The following is a 16,304-nucleotide window of genomic DNA, read 5'->3' on the forward strand; positions in this document are numbered from 1 at the left end:
TAGCCGCCCCTCTTCCACAGCCACCGAGGTGCCACCACAGACATTAACCTCCTGAGCCACGAGGTGCCTCACCGTTTAGTGGAGTTGTATTGCCCCCAATCCAGCGGCGCTTCCCCGCCCCCCCCCCCCCTTCCTCCTTTGCCTGGACGCGGACTCGCCGCTCTCCCTTCACCCTGCTTCACGAGTCATAATGCGCCAGTCACCGTCATGGCCGGTGCGGCTCCCACTCCCGCCCGTCATGCTGCTGATCCTGCTCACGTATGCATGGACACTGCCACGCGCGTTCAGCATGCACGCTGTCGATCACGACGCAGGCGCCGATGTCCACAGCACCGGAAGCCCGCTTGCGGCGAGCGCGGCAGCAGAAGAGCACGTGACAGTGTTCATGTGCGCTGGTAGCGGCGATCTCTCAGGTGTGCACGAGCTCTCCGGCCTCATTACGGCTATGGAGGGCACGCAGGTGCTGTCACTCAAGTACTGCCAGGCAGCGCACCTGGGCTACATCCTTCACGCCGACGGACACGCGGTGCGCAGTCTTGCCGTCACAACAGGCCTCAACTACATCAGCTCCACACTCTGCACGCGGAGCGTTCTGAGGCTACGTCGTCAACGCGGCTACACCTACGACGCCATGGTGTACATTGGCACCTCCGGCTTCTCGCCGATGGTGGGCGGCTGGGATCCGACCAACACGTCCTCCTACGCTGCCTTCAAGGCGAGCGAGGAGGAAGCAACGCTGAAGGGAGAGGCCACCACCAGCAGCGTGGACACGGCATCGCCCGCACCGCTGTTCAAGACGCTGGAGCAGGTGCGCGAAGAGCTGGCGGAGGAGGCGCGACTTCGGCAGGCAGCCGAGGACGGCGGCCAGCTCTTCACGCTCCCCACGTCATCGCATCTCAACTTCGAGGACGCGCGCACTGGTGAGCAGATGGACTTGGACGGGTGCTCGCCACGCGTGCCCAGCGCGATCACTCCACTGTCTCTCGGCAGTGTGTGCGTGACGTCGACGGCGTATCTCATCGAAACGGGCTCCTGCACGGAGCATGTGCGTCACACGCAGTGTAGTCGGCCGCACTGCTCCTCCCTTCGCAGTGAGCTCGCCAGTGAAGCGAAAATTTACTTCGCCAGCGACGCCCTCGCTCGAAAGATCAAAGCGGCATCGCATGGCAAGACGTGGCCGGAGATGCCAGAGATGGTCAAGAAGGGTCAGCTGCGCTTTTGGTCTACCAACGAGGCTGTCCAACCAGTTGGCGAAGGGGAGGAAAGCCACCGCGTCGCCCCATCTCACCCGTCGTTCGTCACCTGCGCTGAGGCCACTAGTAACGCGATCAACACTGGAGCCGAACGCGAATACCTTTGCCGAGAGCACACTGCTCACGCCCTCGGCATCGCGCAGAACCATCTTAGTAAGCGCGATCACAGCGAAGCAGCTCCGCAGGGGTCGCCGCTCACCACACAGAATGTGGCGTGTGTGCGGGCGATGGAGTCGATGGGATTCCTGCGCACCCTGGCAGACGACATCACCGCCCGCGACATTCCTGTGGCTGTGGTGCGCAGCGCCTCAAATTACGTTATGTATCCCATGAAGAAGATGTACGTGCCGCCGGCAGTGTGGCGATCGGCGCTGGATGCAGGCCAACTGACAGTGAGCCCGCGCGTGGCCGCCATGCTGAAGCTAGAGGAGGCCGCCGCTGCCGATGGCGAGGAAGCTCTGCGTGAAAGCGCCATCGCTGCGTACACGTGGCACCAGAACCCCTACTTCATGCCTGAGGCCGATTACCAGTCCTTTCTCAATGCGTCCCTCCGCTACGCCGTTGACACGGTAACCTTCGTACTGTCCAACTACTTCTTTGGTGGCCGCAGCTTTGCCTGAATGAGCTCCACGCCCTGCCAGATAAACAGAGGGAATGACGAGCGCCGGGTTGCGCACGAGGTGGCCACCAGCCCCACAGCTGACTTTTAGAACGGTAGATCACAGCTGGCGCATCTCTGGCTACTTTGTACTGTCTTCACCTGTTCATTTACTCCCGTTGACGGCTCCCCTCCTGCCACTGTTTTAAAGTTCCTGAGCAGAACCTCATAGGCGCTCATCTAATTCTCTCTACTCTCCTCAAGCACTTCCCTGCTGCACTAATACTCAGCACAAATGAACACAACCATCGCTGCATGCGATTTTCGCAACGGCCTGCGGGCAACAACACACCGCCTCGCGAATGAGAGAGGGGAGGCAGTCCCTCTCTTACCGCTGCCCGTCTGTGCGCCCCACCACCACGCTCCTTCCTCCTTCATCCTCTCCTCTACCGCCATGATCCTCGCCTATGCCCACGAGCTACGGTATCTCGCTCTCCTCCTCTCATCATCACCCATCAAGGTCCGCCAGCGTGCATCAGACCCACTAACACAAGCAAACAAGTAAGGGTGAATCAGTCTCCGTTAAGTGCACCCTTCCCCCCTCATGTACCTTCCACCACCACTACCCACCAGTGCTGCCTCTCTTTCCCTCCTCCACCCATCGCCTCACCATGCGCGCGCAGAATCTGCTCAACGCGGCCGCGGCTCTCCTCGTTGCCTACATTCTCTTCCTCTACACCAGCCGCGACAATATCGAGCTGCAGCACCGCATGGAAGGCTACCACTACGTGACCAACGAGACCCAGAAGCTGCTGGCCGAGGCACAGAAGGAAGCAGCACGCGTGATGGTGGCACAGGCAGAGGCGCAGCAGCTGGGTGGGCAAGCAACCACAGGCGTACTCATGCAGTATGGCGTGGCGCTGAAGGATGGCGACGAGGGCCTTGCAGCCATTATTGAGTATGTGCACCAGTACCGACAGCTGGTTGGTGACAGTCATCAGCAGCGTGACGTACGTGCGGAACCAGCGCCTTTCGCGGCCTCCGATCGCGCGCCAGTGCGCGCGCACGTCTTTCTGGCGGCAGACAATGGCACCTACTCTGGCATGCACGAGCTTTTCTACATCAGGGCGGCCATGCGCTACAGCAGCGACCTGCAGGTGGAGGGCTGCCGCTCAGCTGTTTTCGGCTTTCTCGAGAAGCCTGTACGCAACCCGGTGAGGTGGGGCGCGCACAGCCAGCGGCGCACAGCGAACGAGAGTGTGGTGCGCGGGCTGCGCATGGTTCCAGTTCTGGCCGTAACCACCGGCATCTACGTGACGAGTGCCGCCTCGTGCACAGCTGCCGTGATGGAGCTCCCCATGTTCAGCGTGCAGAGTGTGACACTGATCGGCACGGCAGGCGTATCGCCTGTGGTAGGCGGTGGTGGCTGGAATCCGCACGTACCGCCCGCGGCGCCTGTGGGGGAGTCGGTGGAGGCAAGCGAGGTCGCCGCAAACCCTGCTTGCCAGCGGCACTGGGTGCCAGACTCGGAGAAGGTGGCTCTTGGCTCTGTTTGTGTCACGTACGCGTCGCTGCAACAGGAGTGCGGGCTGTGCGTCGAGGAGGATGACCTCCCGTCGCTCTGCTCGCGACCGCGCTGCCGGATGCAGAACTCCACCACCCTCTTTGGCCCCTGCGCCTTTCGTCACCCCATGTCGTCCTTTGCGATGCAGATGAAGAACGCCATGTACGGGAAACCGTTCCCCAGCCCCTCCCCTACGGTACTCAAGGCGATGCAGTTGTTCTGGAAGGCTAACGAGGCGGTCACTGACTACGTCGCTGCCGTGGAGGACACGAAGACGGGCCTGGGCAGGAGTGTGCGCGTGAGCACCGCCGGTAGCGACCCGCCAGCGAGCGCCTCGGAGGCGGTGCTGTCGTACAACCGCCTACCGCCCAGCACCCCCATCCTGCTGAACTGTGCAGAGGTGTCGACAAGTCAGATTCTCGCCGGCCCGCGCTCCGACGTGCTTTGCCGGCAATACACGGAGGAAGTGTTTCAGGGTCTGTACGCCGCGAAGGACCTTTCGTGCGTGCAGGCCATGGAGGGGATGGGTGTGCTGCACGTCCTCACGACCGAGTACCCCTTTTTGCCTGTTGCCATCGTGCGCGGGGGCTCCAACTACGACATGTTTCCCCTCTCCCGCCACGTCTACCGCCTCAACCGCACCGTCACGCGCGGCCAGCGGTCGAACAACGACTGGTACGTTGCGTGGGACCAGAAGGAGCACTATCTCAGCGACGACGAGTTCCACCGCTATACGAGGGCGTCGTACCAGTACTCTATCGAGACGGCGAGCGCGGTTGTGCTAAACTACTTCCTTAATGCGGAGACGGTGCTGCCTGGCATGTGATACCGTGCCCGTCACATATGTAACATCGAGCGGCATATCAGGCCAGGCAAGGTTCACTGCATGTTGACCGCCGTGACTCGCTCCGTCCGCACCACACAGCTTCCTCTCGCATCCCGCATCACCCCGCCATTCTGGAGAGCTTGATCTGTTCCCCTCCTCTCTCTCCCTCTCTCTCTTTCCCTCTGCGACGGCTCTTTTCTACGCCAGTACTGGGCAGCACAGCTGGTGGGGGACGGCGGGGCACCTGTGCAGTGCACTGAGCCTGTTGCACCGGTGTCTGGAATGCCTGGGTGACTCTGTGCGCTGGCAAGCGTGCAAGAGGAGAAGGGGCTTTTACGAATTTATTTTTTTTTTGCCCGTCTAACACACTAATCGCCTTACTTTGTTGCTCGTCGCGCTTGGCTGACCTCGAACAACGACTGCCTCCACTGGAGCACCGGTGCTCCTTAGCCCCCCCCTCGAAACCGAAAGAGAATAAACAAGCATGCAGGACCTCGCCTGTATGGACACACAGCAGTGAACAGACGGCGTGCGGCGCTGTTGGTCTCTGCCACTGACACCTCGCACCCCCTTCCTCTACGCTGCAGCGCACTTTCATCTCCTACCCCCTCCCATCACCCTTTTTCACTCCTTCCCTCTTCCTCTCTCTCTGTCTCCGCCCCCACCCCTTCCTCCCGCTACGATCATCACACGTGGGTAGTGCGCGTAACGCAAGCCGTCCGCCGCATCTACCTCCTCACTTCACTCTTCCCTGGCGGTGGGACCAAGGCATCGGAGGCTTAAGAGTCAATCTGCGAGTTGCAACTCAGCACCGCCGCAGGGGAGCACCATGGTTTTCTACTCCCTTGTGCTCGTGATGAAGCCACGTCCGCGAAAGTACACGTCGCAGGCGCTGCGTGAGATCGCCGTGAACATCTACAACCACGGCGGGCTAATCCGCAAGTTCTCCAACGAGGGTATCCTGCGCCCCTACAGCCGCTACCGTGATGCTGACAACACTGTCATCACGTACGCGCGCTACGTCACGCTGCAAGTGGACCTGGGCGAAGAGCAAATGAGCAAAGTGGAGAAGATCATCCGCGCACACGCCGATGTGAACATCACGCTACGGCTCAACAACCTGGAGCGGCCGCCTGGGGTGAAGCACAACCAGAAGAACGCCGCCGCCTACTTCCCATTGGATACCTTCACGCGGCTGGAGGAGGAGATCAACTGGCCGCCGCAGGTGTCCGGCGACGTGTACGAGCAGCTGGATATGAATTGGAAGGAGTTCTCCCGTACGCGCTGGTCTAACTACCTCCGCAACTAGCGGCGCCCGTCCGTCGGTGACGGTATTATCGTGACGCCCATGTTCTCTGTGCCGTCCAGTAGACGCGCGTGCACGCGGGTGCCCCTCTTTCTCTTGCGTCTGGGCGCTCGGTTGATGCAGTAGTCCGTTGATGGGCTCGAGGCAGTTCTGGCGTCTCCCCCGTTCTACTGTCTCTGCCACAGTCGAAAAAAAATGCACAAGTCAAAACTAAAGAAGATCGCTACCGCAGCTGCTGAGAACCAAATCCCGTGTTGTAGAGGCTCTCCTCACCACAACTTTCAGGTCAGCTGTGCGGATGACTACGGCTGCATCCATTCATCCCTCTTCCACTACCGCCAGCTTCCCGGTGAGTGATGTCTTTTTCCTATAACGTGTCGATTCTTGACCACCCAGCACGTGCGCAGACGCAAACTCGATCCCCCTGCCAGTTTCAGGGGTCCATCGCGGGGTGCAGCGCAGGGGGAGCTAGAGGCGTTACCGCAGTGCGCCGACTCAGTCGTCTGAGGCCGTGCTCACACGCAAACTCTACCTATCCCCCCCTCGCCGGTCACCTCCCAGCCGCTCTCGTCATGCTGGTCGTCACCTGGTGTGTCCCTCGCGACGCTTAAGATTCCCCACACCAGTAGGCGGTGAGGGTCGGGTGAGGTGCGTGCGGGTCATGCTGACACTCTGCCCGACGTATGGATGGGCACAGCCGCCTTCCTTGTCACAGGTTTCTCCGACGCAGCGCCATCCAGGGCCGAGCCGCCGTCATCAGCAGCGATGCATCGCTCTGGCTTCCCCTGGGACGCCGGTACTTGGCACTGAACGAGCCAGAGGGGCTCGCCATCTGGTAGGGAGAGGGAGGGGAGGAGTAGCACGGCTTTCTCCCACACCCAGAGTGGGAGTCGCTGTCCCCTGGGGTGCCATACACTGGGCTGTTGTCCCCACCCTTCCGCCTTGTGATCGATGTCTCGATTTTCAGTAGCGTTCCGCGTCGCTCTCCACCTCTCCACTTTCTGCTTACCACCACACCCTTTTCGTTTCTTCTTCGAGCCTTACCTTGAACGTGGTGGGCGGCGTATCTTCACCTCACGAAGTTGCACCAGTGGCTCCCACCCCTTCCGCTTTGCTCACTCTCTGTGGATCTCTCTTTCCTCTGCTCGAACCCACTCTGTGAGGGTCAGAGGGACACACACACACAGGCACGCAGACCTACCCATCGACGCTGCACTGGTTGGAAGGGGCAACAGGCTCGAAAGGACACAGCAGCACATAAAGGCTTTGCTCACTCGTCGCGTCAGGGGATGTTGACTCAGCCATCTGATGAGCTGGAGCGTCTCCGCAAGGAGCTGGCGCTGGAAGAGAATGACCTAGCTGCGCTGGAGGACAACGTTGAGTCCCAGTCTGCTCAGCTTGGATACCTGCACACAGAATACACGATCAACAAGACGCGTATCTACCACCACTACGAGCCGACCCTCGCACCCCTGCGAGTGGTCACTTACGCCGCAGCTCAGAGGCAGTCGCTCATCGAACTTCAGATCGAATGGCTGGAGCGCAAGGTCGTGGAGCAGGAGCGCCGTTCCCAAGGTGGACAGTATATTGAAATCCGCGACATGAAGCCGGCAGCGGAGGAATACCTGAGGAAGGCGCACCAGTCGCTTCTGCGCTGCTACGAGCATATTTCCGAGTGCCCAGAAGAGCCTCTACACATCATCAGCCAGTACGCGTGCCCACCGGAGGAGGCGATTGCAACGATGGAGCTGGTGATGAAGGTGCGCGGCGAAGCCTCCGAGAGCTGTACGTGGAAGGCCTCACAGGTGCTTCTCAGTTACACTTATTTTCACGAATTCTTCGCTATGCGCAGTGAGAGTTTGTTGAAGAGGTGCGACCTCCTCCCCAACGAGCTCATGAGCGAGTTAGAGCGCTTCTGCGCCGATCCTCACCACAGCGTGTGCTCACTATATCGCATCAGCACCCCGATCGGGTGCATGGGAGAGTGGCTGCACGCCATTCGGAATTACTACCGAGTGAAGCTGGTGACAGCACCAGTGTTGTTGTCACGACACGCTGACACACGTCGCATTACGGAGCAGGCGCAAGCGTGGCTGAGTATGATTACGCTCAGTGAAGAGGAAGGCGATCAAAGGCAGCGGCAGCGAGAGCAGCAGACGACTGTCGCCAAAGATGCGAGCACAGACAACGCTGAGCTCGGCGCCCTCGTTTCAGCGGGCGAAGCTGGAAGAGAAAGCCTTCTACTCCCTACCAAATCGGCCTCAGTAACGGCCGACACGGTGCAGAAGCTGCGCCACCAACTCCACAAACTCCGCGAGAGCGTACGCGCGGCTGAGGCGGAGCGCACCGCCATAGAGGGCTTGCTACAAGAAAAACTCGCGGAAGTTCGAGGCAACTACGATGAGACGATGGTGCCGCTGGAGGATCAGCTCGAAGAGATGACCGAATGCTTTGGGCAGCGCCTTACGCGAAAAGGGGACGTTGCCGCCGCTCCTCCGCTCCCCGCCGCCACGGCAGCGAACACCACGGACAATGCGGCTGTTGCCGTAGCTGCAACCCTCTAGTCATGTGTGCTGTAGAGGTTTTCCTTGCTGCAGGGAGGCGTGGCTGTGGCTGTAGGGCTGCGTTGTGTGTATCTGCGGTCGAGGGTATCAAATTCATCGTTGACTCGCCGCCGTCGCCTTGCAGCGCACACCGACATCACTGCGCGCGCGTCTGCAGGGCGATCCGGTTGGAGTGTTGTGGAGACCTAAAGACGGAAGTCGAGCCTCCACGAAGGCGAACGCCTTGAGCCTGTACAGTCGACCTCTCCGTAAGCGCAGGGTGGGGCATCTTTTCCTCTACAGCCCATTCTGGTCTCTCCTGCTTTTCCTTATCACACTGTGTGGAGCTCTCCACAGCGCTAAGCCAACATGCAGAACGGGAGAGCCGGGAGGTGGAGGCGCACACGGCGCTGTCGCTTTTCTTCTGTTCGAGTGGAACGATTTGCAGTGGATTGGAGTTGAGGCGCAGGAACGAAAGGGTGAAGAGTGATGGAGCGAGTGAGCCCTCTCTCTCTCCCACTCTGCGCCCACTGCACCAACTCCTCTCACAGCGTCATTTCTCCTCTGCCTCCTTCTCCTCCCTCCCCGGCGTTGTTCCTCTTCACACGCCTGCGCTTGCGTCGCGTCGCGTTGCACGTGCTGGAGAGGACGCACACAGGGATACTTCAATGATGTACAGCACCCCCTTTCCTTTCTGTTCGATATGCGTAATATATGTATGACTATGACGTGCGGAGCGTACGCGCGTTTTATGCGATGCTTAGTTAGCACGCCCCTATCGCAGCATCTCCCACCCCCTCCCACTTGTCTTCCCTTGTGATACCTGTACGAGGGTGGTGCGCTTCGTGCGCTACAGACGTTTTTCTTTTTATTTCTCTTGGAAGTGAGAAGATATTCAGCCTTGGTAGCACGAAAGAGCTGCCGTTGTTGTCGAGTACACGAGCGGTGTAGAAGTGTGTGTGTGTGTGTAAAAGGAGCGAGAGGGGGAGGTCTTTGCATCTCCATTCACTTCTCCCATGTCTCCGTCGCCATCCACCCCCCTCGTCTCTCCCCTCTCTCTCGTAACTCCGCTGATGTGCTGTGTGGCCCGTACGTGTGTCTTTGGAGAGGAGGGAACAATGGGGTGCCGGTGTGTCAATCCGCCCACTCTTCCTGTTCCTCCCATCCCCACCCACCTTTTCGACCCCCTCTTCTCTCTCCTTCTCCCCTTTTCCCTCCTTCGCGCTGTGACCTCAATTGAGTCAATTCTCCCTCCCCTTCCTCCACAGGCACACGCACGCCAATCTACTCAGTCACGACAAGGGGAGAGGGGAGAGGTGAAGAGAAGGCAACGGAGGGCGATAGTTTTCTGCCGCTCTGTTCTACCTTCGGGCCTTCCTTTCCGGCCCGCATTCACCGTCGTGGGCAGCGCCAGCACTACAACGACGCCCACCCACTGCCCTGGACTCTCCTGTGTTAGCTGCAGCGCTTTCATATCCCCGCCGCCACCCTGCCTACGACCCGTGATGCCCGCGGGCGTGTACACGTACACGCAGCTCTCCAGCCACCTCTCCGCTATCCTGGGGCGGCACCCGAATGCGACTTACCTGCGGCTGCAGCTCCTCCCACCCGTGACAGGACCTCACTCGCGGCGAGCGTGCTGCAATGACCAGGGCAGCAGTGGAGTTGTAGTGGCACCTCCACTCATGACGGACAGCGATGCTGATCTCATAACCTTCTACGCTGTTCTTCGTCGAGGTGACAACGGCAGCGGCGATGAGACCGTTGCTGTCTACACGGTGGTTGGGCACGTATCCCACATCTCCTTTCACTGGTGCGCGCAGCTGCAGCGCTCCCTGAGCGTTACTGCCCTTCTCTTAGCGCCGACCCGCAGCCTCGTGTGGCACGCTGACGGCTTTCATAAGCGCGACGTCGGCATCATCTTGAGTCGAGAAGGCATGGCGGGAGTCTCGTCCTTTGAGGTCCAGCTCTCCCCGTACGTGCCCCCGCTGAAGTGGTGTCGCGCCGTGGACGGCGTCTTCGGCTCGCATCACTCGGTATGCAGCACTTATACGTGTCTCATCGGTGAGTCGCGCGATGACGACGATGATGCCGGTGCTGCGCACCCAAGTGAGCTGTGGGAAGAGAGGGATGGTCTCCGCAGACCCTCCAAGACGGCGGTCGATGCTGCTACCACCACCGCGGCGCAACGGACGTTCAGTGTCAGTCCACCTATGCGGATGCCGCGTTGGGAGGGCACACCCGCCGCGACGGAAACGTCCTTCCGCTCCTCCACTCTTCGCAACGGAGACGTCCCCCTTCGTGTGGCGGCCGTGCTGAACGGAAATGTGCCTTTGGACGACGCCTCCAGCTCGACACCCGGCACGCGCGTCCTGTGCTTGGTGGCGCTTGATGGCTCGCTTCTCACAGGAAGCGCGCCCCCTGATTCCCCTTCGCTGTCGTGGTCAAAGGACCTCTTTTACACTGTAGGTGACTTCGTGTCACGTGAGGTCATGCCACGGGTATCTCTCCGACTGATCGACGGCAGATGGGCGCGTGCAGAGGCATCAGAACACCTGCTCGATGATGTCTGTCAGGTGCGGCAAGTGCTGGGAAGGAGCTACGTCGTACAGTACTCTTCGGACAGTGCAACCGCAGGCTCTGCACGTGCTCGTAGCATCGTGATAGTGCTGGACCTTTCTGTCCCTCTCCAAAAACTCCTCGTCACCATCCCGTCGATGCGCTCGTCCTCCCTCCCCTCCTTAGCGGAGGGCAAGGCGGAGCGGTGGAGACGCCGCCTGGCGGCCCAATTTGCAGAGGCGGTGCAGGACACCATCGGTCAGCTTGTCTCTCTGCACCCGGACATGTTTGCCTTTACACGCGAGGACGCAGCAACGGTGGAGGGCGCGCCCACGGTCCAGCTGTCCCGCGGGCCTACGCACTTTACCCGCGAGATGCACTGCCGCAGCATCGCGGCGAGCGTTGCCCAGATCTCCTCCCTCTCCCCCCACCCCGCCTTCGTAGAGGAGGTAGTGCGGTTGCTCTGGGGGTGTGAGACAGACACCGACGGCACCGAGGCCACTGCAGCCACGACGCGCAGTGGTGAGAGCCTGCGTGTCCTACAGCGGCAGCCAGACCAGATACAGCGCCGTATTGAGGAACGGTTATTGAGTGTCATACGCCCCTGATAGGGATCGCTGTAGGGTTGAGGTCAGCACTCCCGCATACGCATGACGCGCACATGAATGACTGCCTGTCACCCTGTGTCAGCACAACGTCCGGTACCAACGTTGGTGGGAGGGGGGAGGAGGAGGAGAGCGGCGGCAGCGGTTCCCCCACCCCCTCTTTCTCTTTTCTTACGTTTTGTACTCTTCTTTCGGGCATTGATGCACTCCGCGCCACCCTCTTTCCCCCTCCTCTGCTAAGTCTGCTGCGCTAACGACTCGTGTCGCTTGCTGTTGCCTCTCTCTGTCTCTCTCTCTCTCTGTGTGGGCCAGCACAACTGCACTGCGGCCGGTCATGTTGTTCGCTTTGTTTTGTCTGCTTCTCCTGCTGCCTATCTCTATCCCACTTCACCCACCCAACTCACGCCGTTTTTTTTTTCTTTTCTCCTTCCCGCCCTGACGGCGAGCCGCTGCTGCGCTTTCGGAGGACGCCGAGCGGTAGGTGTACAGCGTCCTCACTGCTGTAATATGTCAGTCATGGTCAGTCCCTCTTCTTAACTCTCTTCCCCCCCTACCCCACTACCTTCAGCTCCTCACACTTCGCTTTAAGAGAGATTACTCGTCGCTATACACACCCCTCCCTCTTCACCGTCTCTCTCTCTCTCTACCCCACTGTTGTGCCGTGGCATCCTCAGCGCCGCTCCAGGCGCTCGCACAAAGCTGATCAAGAGACGCCCAAGCACATGGACACACAGAGCGTGTATGTCTTGAGCTTCCTCCTCTCTTATCCCTCTCTCGCCTATCGTACCATTGCCACGCCTTGCGATCCTCTCTCTACTCGGCAGGTGACCTAAATGAGTGGTAGTGCAATGCAGCTGCGGGTTCGCTTGCTTTATCTGGAGTTTATGTATCTCCTCCCTCAGCTGAAGGGCTTCTACAGGCCACAAGGCGCGGCTGCTGCGAATTCAACATATCCCGCGTCAGGCGTGACGATCTCGAAGCCCTGCTACCTCCGTTTACCAGACGACCACCCTGCGTGTGCGCTACTGCGCCGTGCCCACACTGCCGAACTGCAAAGCCATCGGCAGGACAAGCGGTCCACTGGTGCATCGCTGTCTCACACGACTGCTGCTGACGCGAAGGCGCCGCCAACTCTGGTTGATGTGAGCACGGCTGTCAATGCCGCATCCCACATGACGGTTTTCAAGCTGCAGAGAGACAGCGAGAAGGTCCTCGTGACACCCTTCATGCCCGCCAACTGGGACAACAACAATTCAATCAGGCCATTTCCATCACCAGCAGGGCATCCTCCGCCGCAGGCGCAGGGTGCCGCGGAGGCCGAATACCGCGCGCGTGTGCAGCGCCTCTTCTACGCAAACGCCCTGGTCCCCGTAGGCAGCCCGGAGTGGAAGCGCTGCCTCGCGCGTGGCCGCTATGAGCTGCGCAGCATCCACAACGTAGTGCATGTTCGCAAGTACCGCGCGCTGCACAAGCGGTACAGCTGGGCGTCACAGCTCTCGCGCACGGAGTTGGAGGCCGCGTGGGGCGGCAACGTGGAAGAGGTGGAGCAGGCGCTGCTTGGGTTGTCGAATAAAGATGTATATGGCTATTCAAGCAATGACACCGATGGAGAAGAAGAGGCAAAGGGCGGCGCGACCCAAGAAGATCATGCGGGGCAGGCGTAGATAGCACGTGAAGGACGGAGGGTCCTCCGGGGCTTGGAGCATCGTCTGTGGCATCGTATTGTTTCGCCCGCTCCTGTGGCACCTCCCCCTCTCCTTTCTACATCTGAGTGGTTTCCCAACTGCACGCTGCCGTGTGTGCTGCACAGTGGCTTCACTGCTCCCGTTCACTTCCGCGCACTTCTCTGTGTAAGTGCTTGTGCGGCTGCCACCTGTGTGATGGTGAATGGCGTTCTCCTTTCGGGGATGGTATCGCGCGCTTGTTGTTTGGTGGTGTTGTCTTGGCCGTCTCTCTCTCTCTCCGTTCCTTCTTCTCCTGAGTCACAGGCACGCACAGTTGCTCTCCCCTGTACGCAAAACTTCGTTGTGCGTTCATCTTGATTGGTGGACTTGATGGTGGCTGCACTCACTGCTTCGTGTCTCTGTTTGCTTCCGCACGGCTGCATCCATTTTCTTTGCCTCCTCTGTGCCCGGGCGCATGTTTCCTTTTTTTTTCCCCCTGTAATCGACCTTCGCTTGCTGTTACGATCACCTTAGCGTGTGTGCTCCTCCACCCCCACTCCCTCTTCCCCCTTACACACGAGTGATCCTATGCACCGACGCGCTCACACGCTTCTCTGCGAGCGCGTCGGTGTCCTCTCTGACGCCTCCTCCTTCGCGTTTCTTTACTGCGACGTACCACGTGCGTTTTGTGTGTCAACTTTCATCGGCTTCTCCCATGCCCTTCCAGCGAGCCCCCCTCAGCCGTCGCTACCCGCGCAAGGTGTGCAGACGCCTCCTTGGCCTCCCACTCCTTGAGCGTCCCCTTCATGGCAAATGTTATTCGCATGGACAAGAGTGTTGCCGCGTAGCCCCCCCCCCTCCTCACCCCATCCATGCGCGCGAACAATTCTGCGAACCCGCTCACGTATGCGCATGGTGTGTCGTCTTAAGAGCACCGGCACGTCACTTGCTAGACTCGGATTACGTCCCACATCGCTTGCAGTCTACCACCATCACTTTCTCTCTCTCTCTCTCTGCGCCTCTTTCTTTCGGCCTCTCTATCATCGCATCTGAACAACGCCGCCACGCACCACAACCCGTTGTTCTCCCATACCCGCTCAACGACACGCACAGTGGGCTCACGCGAACCTCCCCTCCCTCTAGCCCCTTACTCACTCACCACCTCAACGCAATCATGCCGCCGAAGGCTGGTCAGACGAAGAAGGCCAAGATGGAGGCCGCCAACAAGGGCGCGAAGAAGACCACGAAGAAGTGGAGCAAGGGCCAGTCCCGTGAGGCTCTACAGAACGCCGTGATGTTCGACAAGGAGACGTACGACAAGCTCCGCAGCGAGGTGCCCAAGTACAAGCTCATCACCCCCTCGATCATCTCTGACCGCCTCAAGATCGCCGTCTCCATCGCCGCCGCTGGTCTCAAGCAGTTGTGCCGCGAAAAGCTCATCCGCCTGGTGTCGTGCTCCAGCAAGACCCGCGTGTACACGCGTATCGTGCAGGCTGCTTCGGCTGAGGCGACCACCGCTGCTCCGGCTGCCGAGTAAGACGGAAACACCTACGCGGGCAAGTCAACGAGCGTGTGTTGGGGCATGAGTGGGAATGGGCGAGTGTGAAGCAAAAGTGTGGGATGAGTAGAGGCGGAGAGAAGTGTGTGTGTGTGTGTGTGTGTGTGTGATGACGTAGTATGCTGCTAGGGCACCGACCAGCCACCGCGTCCCCACCACACCTCGCCAGCTTTCTTCCCCCTCCAGTGCTTCCACACCCTCCTCGCACTTTCGTTCTACCACCGCCACCGTACCTGAGGTTCTTCTCTAGCGCTCCATGGGCGTCTTTCCTCTCGCGCCTCGCTGGGGCATGCCGTTGGCATGCCCCGCATCCACGCACGCGTTCGGAGAGGCGCGGAAGGGGCACCGCCAGCGTGCCCTCTCTTTCTTTTGAGTTTTCGTTTCTCCTTTCCCTTACTGTCTCTCTCTCTCTCTCTCTGTCCCTTCGAGCTGCACCCCCTTGCTCTGGCTTTTTCCCTTTGGCTTGTCCCTCTAGCCCCCTCTCCCCAACGGTAGGCGTGAGGGGGAGGGGTGAGTGAGAAGAAGTCGGGCGTCGAAGACATCTGCGAGGCCCACGTCCACCTCAGATGAGAAACCATACACACGCGAAAACGCGAAAGAAGATGCACACACGTGCAGGTCAGCTGCTGAGGGGGACACCATCCTTCCACTTCCACACCATTTCGTGCCCCTGGCACTCCACCTCTGTCTGCAGTTCGTTTCACTGGGAACCAGGCGTGCCTGCAGGCACAGGGGCACATGATGGACTGCCACCCGCATCTCTGGAAGGGCTTAAATGGCATCCGCTCCGCATATCGAAACATAAGAACACCGACTTTCTGACTGTCTCTCACGGTGTTTAGTCTGATTTGTCGTGTGTACATGGCACACAGTATCACTGATGGCTCGCCTCTGATTACCAATTCTCTTCTTCCTCTCCGTCTTGTACCTTCTCTTTCACATCTTCCTCTTGACGGGTCGATGGTGCTTGCGTCGCGGGGCTCCTCCGCCATACCTCTCCCTCAGCTCTTTACTGTTCCCAAGAGTTCCCGAGAGCCATCACGGACAAAACTGGGTGACACCGGCGAGTGGAACACCGTCGCACTTGGTGGCACAGAAGCCTCCCTCTGCTTTCGCTCATCTCAGCAGCCTGTTACCTTGCACGCGTGCCAGAGCGCCCAGACACAACGCCCCAACACGCTTACACTCACGCCTACACACAAACACACACAGGAGAATCGTCACTCTTTCATGCAGACTGGCGATCCTTTGACGCCTGTGGCCACAGCTCCTTTCACCTTCTCCACCCTTGTCCCTCTCCTGCTGGGCTCTGGAGGGAGGAGGCGACGCAGCTCACCCACGCACACACATACGAAAGAAAGAGAGGGGAGAAACAACAAGAAGAAGAGAGCAGGGTGAGGCGTGGGAGGTACAGAACACACACCCACACACACGCAGGCACAAGTGGCGCATAAACGCCTGTGTGAAGCACGGCGGAGAAAAGCGGTGTTCAGCACTCATCGACTGCTGTTGCTGTCCTTGTCGGTGTTGTGCTTCCTCGTTCCCCTCTTCTCCCCCCTCTCACTCTGTTCTTCTTATTCCTGTCTGACTTCTCTTTCTCCCTCAGTTTCTGCATCTCTCAGTGGCATCTCAGTTTCTGTTGGGGTGCCCGAGTGTACTTTACACGCCCCTCTACTGTTCTTGCTTGATTGACTGATGCGTTGGTCTGCGTGTCTGTGTCTTCTCTCTCTCTGTCTCTCTCTTGCCGTTCTTCTTTCGCACTGAGCACGCTGCATCCAGCGCTGAAGTGGCAAGCAGCCTTCCCATTTCACCCTGTGGGCGTACCTTT

The 16,304-nt window shown here is 59.6% G+C and overlaps 7 protein-coding genes across 7 annotated transcripts, besides 1 other annotated feature; all 7 read left to right on the plus strand.

The window, feature by feature from the left end:
* Positions 1 to 190: 190 nt before the first annotated feature.
* LPMP_200390 (hypothetical protein) lies at positions 191 to 1,873 on the plus strand (the record flags this gene model as incomplete). The annotated part of the gene is made up of 1 exon (XM_010699936.1): positions 191 to 1,873. One exon carries the CDS (start codon positions 191 to 193, stop codon positions 1,871 to 1,873), a length of 1,683 nt encoding a protein of 560 aa, XP_010698238.1.
* A 649-nt stretch (positions 1,874 to 2,522) lies between these two features.
* On the plus strand, positions 2,523 to 4,241 carry LPMP_200400 (hypothetical protein; the record flags this gene model as incomplete). Its single annotated transcript, XM_010699937.1, has 1 exon — positions 2,523 to 4,241. One exon carries the CDS (start codon positions 2,523 to 2,525, stop codon positions 4,239 to 4,241), a length of 1,719 nt encoding a protein of 572 aa, XP_010698239.1.
* An 829-nt stretch (positions 4,242 to 5,070) lies between these two features.
* On the plus strand, positions 5,071 to 5,550 carry LPMP_200410 (hypothetical protein; the record flags this gene model as incomplete). The annotated part of the gene is made up of 1 exon (XM_010699938.1): positions 5,071 to 5,550. One exon carries the CDS (start codon positions 5,071 to 5,073, stop codon positions 5,548 to 5,550), a length of 480 nt encoding a protein of 159 aa, XP_010698240.1.
* A 356-nt stretch (positions 5,551 to 5,906) lies between these two features.
* Positions 5,907 to 6,471: a repeat region.
* A 365-nt stretch (positions 6,472 to 6,836) lies between these two features.
* Positions 6,837 to 8,111, plus strand: LPMP_200420 (hypothetical protein; the record flags this gene model as incomplete). The annotated part of the gene is made up of 1 exon (XM_010699939.1): positions 6,837 to 8,111. The coding sequence occupies one exon, from the start codon at positions 6,837 to 6,839 to the stop codon at positions 8,109 to 8,111; it is 1,275 nt and encodes a 424-aa protein (XP_010698241.1).
* Positions 8,112 to 10,027: 1,916 nt separating this feature from the next.
* On the plus strand, positions 10,028 to 11,257 carry LPMP_200430 (hypothetical protein; the record flags this gene model as incomplete). Its single annotated transcript, XM_010699940.1, has 1 exon — positions 10,028 to 11,257. One exon carries the CDS (start codon positions 10,028 to 10,030, stop codon positions 11,255 to 11,257), a length of 1,230 nt encoding a protein of 409 aa, XP_010698242.1.
* An 845-nt stretch (positions 11,258 to 12,102) lies between these two features.
* Positions 12,103 to 12,918, plus strand: LPMP_200440 (hypothetical protein; the record flags this gene model as incomplete). The annotated part of the gene is made up of 1 exon (XM_010699941.1): positions 12,103 to 12,918. The coding sequence occupies one exon, from the start codon at positions 12,103 to 12,105 to the stop codon at positions 12,916 to 12,918; it is 816 nt and encodes a 271-aa protein (XP_010698243.1).
* A 1,174-nt stretch (positions 12,919 to 14,092) lies between these two features.
* Positions 14,093 to 14,455, plus strand: S25 (ribosomal protein S25; the record flags this gene model as incomplete). Its single annotated transcript, XM_010699942.1, has 1 exon — positions 14,093 to 14,455. The coding sequence occupies one exon, from the start codon at positions 14,093 to 14,095 to the stop codon at positions 14,453 to 14,455; it is 363 nt and encodes a 120-aa protein (XP_010698244.1).
* Between the last annotated feature and the right edge of the window lie 1,849 nt (positions 14,456 to 16,304).

The sequence above is a fragment of the Leishmania panamensis genome, assembly GCF_000755165.1.
Source record: "Leishmania panamensis strain MHOM/PA/94/PSC-1 chromosome 20 sequence".
Classification (NCBI taxonomy): Eukaryota; Euglenozoa; class Kinetoplastea; order Trypanosomatida; family Trypanosomatidae; genus Leishmania; species Leishmania panamensis.